This window comes from Anolis sagrei, chromosome 11 (genome assembly GCF_037176765.1).
Source record: "Anolis sagrei isolate rAnoSag1 chromosome 11, rAnoSag1.mat, whole genome shotgun sequence".
Lineage (NCBI taxonomy): Eukaryota > Metazoa > Chordata > Lepidosauria > Squamata > Dactyloidae > Anolis > Anolis sagrei.
In genome coordinates, this window is record NC_090031.1 from 33,639,661 (window position 1) to 33,649,215 (window position 9,555).

Consider the following 9,555-nt stretch of genomic DNA (forward strand, 5'->3'; position numbering starts at 1 on the left):
GATACTCAAACAGGGGATGAGCTGGAGATGTCTCTGCTTTGGTCCTTTCACTATTGGCTGCTACTTCCCGGCGGATGTCAGGTGGTGCAATGCCGGCTAAACAGTATAATGTCTCCACTGGTGTAGGGCGCAAACACCCTATGATAATGCGGCATGTCTCATTAAGAGCCACATCCACTGCTTTAGCATGGTGAGATGTGTTCCACACTGGGCATGCGTACTCAGCAGCAGAATAGCATAGCGCATTGGCAGATGTCTTCACTGTGTCTGGTTGTGATCCCCAGGTTGTGCCAGTCAGCTTTCGTACGATATTGTTTCTAGCACCCACTTTTTCCTTGATGTTCAGGCAGTGCTTCGTGTAGGTCAGGGCACAGTCCAGAGTGACTCCCAGGTATGTGGGTGCGCTGCAATGTTCTAGTGGGATTCCTTCCCAGGTAATAATCCTCAGAGCTCGGGATGCTTCTCTGTTCTTAAGGTGAAAGGCACATGTCTGTGTTTTAGATGGATTAGGGATCTGCTGGTTTTCCTGATGTTTTCCCCAAGGATGGGAAAACATCAAAACATCCAGACAACGTAACCTGGGAAACATCCTTAGAGACAGCCAATTCTCTCACACCAGAAGCGACTTGCAGTTTCTCAAGTTGCTCCTGATACACGGAAAAAAAATGAATCAAGGCAATTAAAGTGGATTTGGCACACAACACTAAACTGATAACAAAGTGTTTTCCTCTCTTCAGGCTTGGAGCTGGCGATTAATGACATTGCCGTTGACCGCAAGGTCTCCACGATGCCTGGCCGGGCTCTGCCCCTTCGTTGCTCGGTCCGAAACCACAGTCAAGAGGAGGAACTGTTCTGGCTCCGGGAAGATGGCACCGTTGACCTGAAGGACGGGAACAGGATGACCAGCAGCAGCCTCTGCGTCTTCCCGGTCTCCGTGGAGGACAACGGCATCTCCTTCACCTGCAGATTGGCCCGGGATGCCTCCGTCCAGGTCTCGGTCACCCTGGACGTCCTGTGTGAGTGGACAGCTTCTGGATCCTGGGGGGTCCGAGGTTTGGGTTTTCTATCCATTGCAACAGAGCACTTTTGAGGGTTTGGCTCCCCCTGAAACTTCCTGATAGGATCCTTTTCTTGTTAATATTGTTGCTGATTGTCTTCCAGGTGTAGGCTTTGGTAGTGGGTCCAGTCCGCAAATGACAACAGAGACCTGTTCTGGATCTACATGGCCTTTCTTTGGCTGCAAAGTCACACATTTCCAAATGGAAAGTGGTCCCGACAAGAGTTTGCTTGAGTTTGCTCCACTAACTGTTTGTTAATGCATATACAATTGTTAGCCTGTACTCTGTGTAGGTTAATTTGCCAGTTTGACTTACCTCTTGGATATGGGAGGAGTTAGATATGGGATTACGCTGAGCATATGCAAACTCAGGACTCCACTTTTTCAATGAAATAAGTCTGGTTTCAGACCTCTTTGGAGGTGGATGTGTGTGCTCATGGACTTGAGCGAGTACAGAAATGCTTAAAGACATTTCAAGACTATGTGCCTATATACAAGTTTGTTAGTAAACAAGATATCTTACTTTTCAGAGAATACTTTGTTTTGTTTTTTTGAGTGCATGCTTTAAGGGAGTGTTTATATTTTTTGGACAACTGCAAATCCTACTTCAAACAACCATCCTCTGTTAACCAGATTTTTTTTGTCGTGGCCTGTTTTTATTTAAAGACATGGTTCCTCAGTTTAGCAACCGAGCTACCTGTGTGCTATTACATTAATGTCTTATGAATATCACTTGTCTTCTAACAAGGTCATACCATTCTTTTGACTTGTGCTTATCAGGTGGTCTCTAGGTTCATAGAGATTCATATTTGCCAAATGGAGGTGACATCGTATTGTCGAAGGCTTTCATGGCCGGAATCACTGGGTTGTTGTAGGTTTTTCCGGGCTATATGGCCATGTTCTAGAGGCATTTTCTCCTGACGTTTCGCCTGCATCTATGGCAAGCATCCTCAGAGGTAGTGAGGTCTCTCACAACCACCATGTCCGACTACACAGAGAAGCCATTGAAATCCACAAGAAGCATGTGGACAATTTCAACAGAAAGGAAGAAATCATGAAAATGAACAAAATCTGGCTTCCAGTATTAAATAACTCAAAAATTACAACAGCAAAACAACAGAGAGTAAACAATCAGGCACATCAAATCACCTCTCTACAAGAGTTTCCCCCAGGCATTTCCAAGCCATTAAATGCTAATCAAGGTGGTCAGTTGAAACATTCCCACCTAGCTTCAGCAGACAAGAGTCCTTTGTCCCACCCTGGTCATTCCACAGATATATAAACCCATTTTCCTACTTCCAACAGACCTCACTACCTCTGAGGATGCTTGCTATAGATGCAGGCGAAATGTCAGGAGAAAATGCCTCTGGAACATGGCCATATAGCCCGGAAAAACCTACAACAACCCAGAGGTGACATCATTTTTACCTTTTCGATAAGGTTATGGTGCACAATAGATTATGGACTTTCCAATAGTTTCTCCCTCTGTTTGTGCCTCTTCTAAATCCGCATCCCTTTCGTTTACACATGTATAACTAACAGCCTTGATGGATATATTGATGTCCCAAAGCAACAAAACCAAGGGAGATGGCTCATAGAATCTCTTGCTTCTCCTCAGTCCCCCCGATCCTAACGGGAGAAGACCCTCCTTCGGCGGAAGAAGACGGAGATGTGACCCTGGACTGCCACGCAAAGGCCAACCCGCCAGCGCAGATGACCTGGAGGAAAGACAACACCACCCTGATGCTGGAGGATTCCCGCTACGAAATCTTCCAGACCAGTGAGCTCTACCAGCTGAAAATCCGGGGTGCCCAGAAGTCCGATAGTGGGATATACGACTGCCTGGCCGAATACCCTGGCAGAACCGAACAGAAGAGCTTCCACCTCGTTGTTGGAGGTAAGAAGGACATAAATTGATTTCAAGATGGAAGGCAGTCCTGGTCAGGGTTGGTGTGACATGCCTTCCTCTTGGCACGTTTCTCCCCTTAGCCCTCCATTCATGCTTTTTCGAATTGCACAGCACTGCTGGTCACAGCTGACCTCCAGTTAGAACGCTCAAGAGCCAGGGCTTCCCAGTTCTCGGTGTTCATGTCACAGTTTTTAGAGTTGTCTTCAAGCCCATTTTTAAATCTCTTTTCCTGTCCACGAACATTACATTCCACGTTGTTGAGTTCGGAATATAGTAACTGCTTTGGGAGATGGTGATCTTTGGGTATTTGGACCAACAGAGTTGACGGCGTAGGAGCATCGCTTCAATGCCGATGGTCTTTGCTTCTTCCATCATGCTGACATTTGTCCATCCACCTGTCTTCCCAAAAGATTTGCAGGATTTTTCAGAGGCAGCGCTGATGGAATCGTTCCAGGAGTTGAGTGTGACGTCTGTAGACAGTCCATGTTTCACAGGGTTGGGAGTACGATAGCATTATAAAGAAGCCACTTGGTCTCCCTGTGGATGTCCCAGTCCTCAAACACTCTCTGCTTCATTTGGAAAAATGCTGCATTTGCAGAGCTCAGGCGGTGTTGTATTTCAGATGGAATTGTTCCTGGAGTTGAGTGTGACATCTGTAGACAGTCCACGTTTCACAGGGTTGGGAGGACAGTGGCTTTATAAACAAGCCTCTTGATCTCCCTATGGATGTCCCAGTCCTCAAACACTCTCTGCTTCATTCAGAAAAATGCTGCACTTGCAGAGCTCAGGCGGTGTTGCATTTCAGATGGAATTGTTCCTGGAGTTGAGTGTGACATCTGTAGACAGTCCACGTTTCACAGGGTTGGGAGGACAATGGCTTTATCAGCAAGCCCCTTGGTCCCCCTATGGATGTCCCAGTCCTCAAACACTCTCTGCTTCATTCGGAAAAATGCTGCACTTGCAGAGCTCAGGCAGTGTTGTATTTCAGATGGAATTGTTCCTGGAGTTGAGTGTGACATCTGTAGACAGTCCACGTTTCACAGGGTTGGGAGGACAGTGGCTTTATAAACAAGCCTCTTGATCTCCCTATGGATGTCCCAGTCCTCAAACACTCTCTGCTTCATTCAGAAAAATGCTGCACTTGCAGAGCTCAGGCGGTGTTGCATTTCAGATGGAATTGTTCCTGGAGTTGAGTGTGACATCTGTAGACAGTCCACGTTTCACAGGGTTGGGAGGACAATGGCTTTATCAGCAAGCCCCTTGGTCCCCCTATGGATGTCCCAGTCCTCAAACACTCTCTGCTTCATTCGGAAAAATGCTGCACTTGCAGAGCTCAGGCAGTGTTGTATTTCAGATGGAATTGTTCCTGGAGTTGAGTGTGACATCTGTAGACAGTCCACGTTTCACAGGGTTGGGAGGACAGTGGCTTTATAAACAAGCCTCTTGATCTCCCTATGGATGTCCCAGTCCTCAAACACTCTCTGCTTCATTCAGAAAAATGCTGCACTTGCAGAGCTCAGGCGGTGTTGCATTTCAGATGGAATTGTTCCTGGAGTTGAGTGTGACATCTGTAGACAGTCCACGTTTCACAGGGTTGGGAGGACAATGGCTTTATCAGCAAGCCCCTTGGTCCCCCTATGGATGTCCCAGTCCTCAAACACTCTCTGCTTCATTCGGAAAAATGCTGCACTTGCAGAGCTCAGGCAGTGTTGTATTTCAGATGGAATTGTTCCTGGAGTTGAGTGTGACATCTGTAGACAGTCCACGTTTCACAGGATTGGGAGGACAGTGGCTTTATAAAGAAGCCCCTTGGTCTCCCTACGGATGTCCCGATCCACAAACACTCTCTGCTTCATTCGGAAGAATTCTGCGCTTGCAGAGCTCAGGCGGTGTTATATTTCAGTGTCAGGGTGCTTAGTAGTTTCGCATCATATCTTTATCTTACTATTAAGATTTTTCTTCTCTCAACAGACAAAACTGTGCCTTTCCCAACGGAGGCTGTCATTGCTGCCGCCGTTGTGGTTTTTCTCACAATTCTCTTCGCTATCGTCGCGCGACGGGAAAGGATTCTCAAGGTAGGAAGTGTCTGTTGTCATAAACAAAAGCAGAGTCCTGAGCCACCCAAAAGAATACAAATCCTTCCTGGATCCGAGAGCTTAGATAAAGACGGAAGAGTATGTACCAGAAAAGGCTGCCGGGCTTTAGCACAGCAGGTTAACCACAAGATGCAGTCCATTTTGCCAACCGAAAGCCTTGGAAGATTGTGCTCGAATCTAACCACAGTGGGGTGCTGTCGTTCCATCCTCTATGACGAAGAGCCATCAGAACTTCCTCCTTCCTTTTGGTTGCTGGGCTTGGTGTCCTAAAAATACCTCCCCCGCTTTTAAGCTCAATTTACAGCTCAAGCTGTTTCCGAACTGCTTAGGTCAACAGTAAGCTGGGCTGAGAGTTGGAAGCTCACGCCAACCCAAGGCTTTGAACCAGCAACCTTTCAGTTGGTAGATCTTATCATTGCTGGTGATTTACCAGCTGTGCTAAAGCCCTGGTCTAATGTTATTGGTATCTATTTTGATTTTGAAATTGACCCGTAGCGGCAGCATTTCCCACCCTTGGCTTAGACTCGAGTCCATATGCTTTCCCAGTTTTTTTTAATAGTAAATTTAGGTGCCTCGGCTTGTTTTCGAGTATATACGGTATGTGTTTTTCTCTCCCCTCTCTTTACAGTGCTTCAGGAAACCAAGTGAATCTCCCAGCAACACAGCACTGTGAGTGGGTTTTTATTTATCTATGTATTTATGTATTTATTGACAACATTTCTGTGCCACCCTTCTCACCCCGAAGGGGACTCAGAGCAGCTTACAAGATATATATATATATATATATATATATATATATACATACACTAGCCATCCCCTGCCACGCATTGCTGTGGCCCACATGGGGGTTCTGTGTGGGAGGTTTGGCCCAATTCTATCATTGGTGGGGTTCAGAATGCTCTGTGAACTATAAATCCCAGCAACTACAACTCCCAAATGACAAAATCATAATTTTTTGAGTAATGGTCTCTCCTTGTGTAGTGAGACATTTTGTTGCCAAATTTGGTGTGATTTCCTTCATTGGTTCTTTTGTTTTTAAGGTACTCATTACGCACAGAGCATTTATATATATATAGATTGTATTGCATTATATTCTAATATTCTCTTATTATATTATTATTTTAACACTGCTGTTGCCTTCTCTTCCAGTTGAAGGAATTATTCACTTGGGGCGCAGAAAGAACCACAGATTGAAGACCTTCTTTGTGTACGGATCTCATAAGACCCTTCTTTGCTTGGTTCTTTAAATACAACCATTATCTATTCTGTCCCAACGTTCTCTTTTGCACCTGGATTTTCCATATTATTCCCATTTCAGCTGGGAAACTGAGGCTGACGAGAACTCAAATGCCCTCATAACATAATAATAATAATAATAATAATAATAATAATAATAATAATAGACTCTGGCACAAGCCAGTCAAGGTGGTTCCAGTGGTGATTGGCACACTGGGTGCAGTGCTTAAAGACCTTGGCCTGCACTTAAAAACAATTGGCGCTGACAAGATTACCATCTGCCAGTTGCAGAAGGCCACCTTACTGGGATCTGCACGCATTATTGGCCGATACATCACACAGTCCTGGACACTTGGGCAGGGTCCAACGTGTGATCCAATACAGCAGCCAGCAGAGTGTCTGCTGTGGACTCATCTTGTTGTGTTTCAAATAATAATAATAATAATTATTATTATTATTATTGATGCAATACCACAGCCGGCATAGTGATCTTGTTTGCTGTGTACTAATCTTGTTATGTTTCAAATAGTAATAATAGTAATAATAATAGATTGAACTGCAAAGACGCTGGCACGTCAAGGTGGTCTCAGTGGTGATGGGCACACTGGGTGCAGTGCCTAAAGACCTTGGCCTGCACTTAAAAACAATCGGCGCTGACAAAATTACCACCTGTCAGCTGCAAAAGGCCACCTTACTGGGATCTGCACGCGTTATTCGCCGATACATCACACAGTCCTAGACACTTGGGAAGGGTCTGACGTGGGATCCAATACAACAGCCAGCATAGCGATCTTGTTTGCCTCCCAAGTGTCTAGGATTGTGTGAAGTATCGGTGAATAATGTGTGCAGATCCGAGCAGGGTGGCCTTTTGCAGCTGACCGGTGGTAATTTTGTCTGCGTCGATTGTTTTTAAGTCCAGGCCAAGGTCTTGAGGCACTGCACCCAGTGTGCCAATCACCACAGGGACCACCTTAAATGACTTGTGCAGTTTGATCTAGTCTTGTTGTGTTTCTAATAATAATAATAATAATAATAATAATAATAATAATAATAATAGAAGCAGAGGTGTTACTTTTTTGGATGACGCCTCCCAAGAAGCCCAAAGTGGAAGGGATCCTTGGCATTTCACAATTAAAAGTGTTGGTTGGCACTCAGATTGTTTGGCTGCAAATGCTTCTGGGAACAAAGGCTGGGAATGCCTTTCATCCTCTCTGCTGGCACCAAGTATTTCCATTTTTAATCAGGTCCCAGGAAAATAAATATTGACATCAGCTATTTGCATGATTTGATCAGTTCATCAAAAGTATTGGTTAACTCGCAATAATCCTTGTATCCTAATCACACCAAACTAGGAGAACATCATTCCTTCCACATTAAATTCCTTCCCCTTTGGTACTCACAGACGCATGTGTGTGTGTGTGTGTGTATTTAATGTAGCGTTTCTCAACCTGGGGGTCATCCTGGGGGTCAGGACCCATGGGGGGGGGGTCACAAGGGGGTGTCATAGGGGTCACCAAAGACCATCAGGAAACATAGTTGGTATTTGGGGTTCTGTGTGGGAAATTTGGCCCAATTCTATAATTCCTAGCTTTCAGAATGCTTTCTAATTGTAGGTCAACTATACATCCCAGCAACTACAACTCAAGGTCTATTTTCCCCAAACCCCACCAGTGTTCCCATTTGGGAATATTGAGTATCCGTGCCAAGTTTGGTCCAGATCCATCATTATTTGAGTCTACAGAGCTCTCTAGATGTAGGTGAACTACAACTCCCAAACTCAAGGTCAATGCTCACCAAAAACTTCCAATATTTCTTGTTGGTTGTGGGAGTTCTGTGTGCCAAGTTTGGTTCGATTCCATCGCTGGTGGGGTTCAGAATGCTCTTTGATTGTAGGTGAACTATAAATCCCAGAAACTACTACTCCCAAATGTCAAGGTCTGTTTTCCTCCAAACTCCACCAGTGTTCATGTTTGGCCATATTGAGGATTCGTGCCAACTCTGGTCCAGATCCATCATTGATTGAGTCTACAGTGCTCTCTGGATGTAGGTGAACTACAACTCCTAAACTCAAGGTCAATGCACACGAAACCCTTCCAGTATTTCCTCTTGGTTGTGGGAGTTCTGTGTGCCAAGTTTGGTTCGATTCCATCGTTGGTGGAGTTCAGAATGCTCTTTGATTGTAGGTGAACTATAAATCCCAGCAACTACAACTCCCAAATGACAAAGTCAGTCCTCCCCCAACCCCATCAGTATCCAAATTTGGGCATATCGGGCCCAGGCCCACCATCAGGAGGATCATCCCCATTCTCATCATGAACATCAGACACAATCACAGGCTGAACAGGCCGATATACTACAATTCACAGAACAGTACTTTGCAATCCTTTGTCTCCCGGATCGGCCTGCATCACCCGGTCAGCCATTGGAGAGCAGCAATCTGCATTGGAAGTGGGGGGATGCTCTCTGATTGGTTGGCGGGCGCTGCAGTCCCGCCTCAGTAGGGAATCCCACCCAGCTGATTGTGATGTCTACTGAGCCCAGCCAATCACGGCGAAGGTGGGGCAGGAGCGGGAATTTCAAATGGTTTTACTGTTTATATGTGTGTGTGTGAGAATTATATAATATATCTATGTGCGTAGATGCAAATATTTCATAGAATCCTAGAGTTGGAAGAGACCTGATGGGCCATCCAGTCCAACCGCATTCTGCCAAGAAGCAGGAAAATTGCTTTCAAAGCACCCCCAACAGATGGCCATCCAGCCTCTGTTTAAAGAAGGAGACTCCACCACACTCCAGTGCAGAGAGTTCCACTGCTGAACAGCTCTCACAGGCATAGAATCATAGAATTCTAAAGTTGGAAAAGACCTCAAGGGCCATCCAGTCCAACTGCATTTATTCTCTCTGCTTTATTCGGAAAAATGCTGCACTTGCAGAGCTCTGGCGGTGTTGTATTTCGGTGTCAATGTTGACTTTGGTGGAGAGGTGGCTGCCAAGGGAGCAGAAGTGGTCAACATTGTCTAATGTTACACCATTATGTAACATATTATATTATATTATTATATTATATTATATATTATTATATTTTATTTATTTATTTTGTCGTGTCAGAGCAGCCAGTCCATTATATTACATTTCTAACAGAACAAAGCAAACAAACAGAAAAATACACAACTTGTGAGTTTGGTAGCTGGTTAAATGTCCTTTGACCAGTATCTGGCCACTTGGAGTGCTTCCGGTGTTGCTGCAAGAAGGTCCTC

General features: G+C 45.2%; 1 protein-coding gene across 2 annotated transcripts in view; it reads left to right on the forward strand.

The window, feature by feature from the left end:
• LOC132763883 (transmembrane and immunoglobulin domain-containing protein 1) overlaps positions 1-6,506 on the forward strand; it is a 59,937-nt gene extending 53,431 nt beyond the window's left edge. Inside the window, exons 6-10 of one of the 2 annotated variants that reach the window (XM_067472177.1) lie at positions 738-1,016; positions 2,676-2,954; positions 4,938-5,041; positions 5,691-5,731; positions 6,212-6,506. In XM_067472177.1, the coding sequence (XP_067328278.1) occupies positions 738-1,016; positions 2,676-2,954; positions 4,938-5,041; positions 5,691-5,731; positions 6,212-6,215 (707 nt within the window). In that variant the 3' untranslated portion in view covers positions 6,216-6,506. Of the gene's footprint in view, positions 1-737; positions 1,017-2,675; positions 2,955-4,937; positions 5,042-5,690; positions 5,736-6,211 lie in introns of those variants that run through there. The other variant, XM_067472178.1, reaches the window with a different exon arrangement.
• The last annotated feature ends 3,049 nt before the right edge of the window (positions 6,507-9,555 follow it).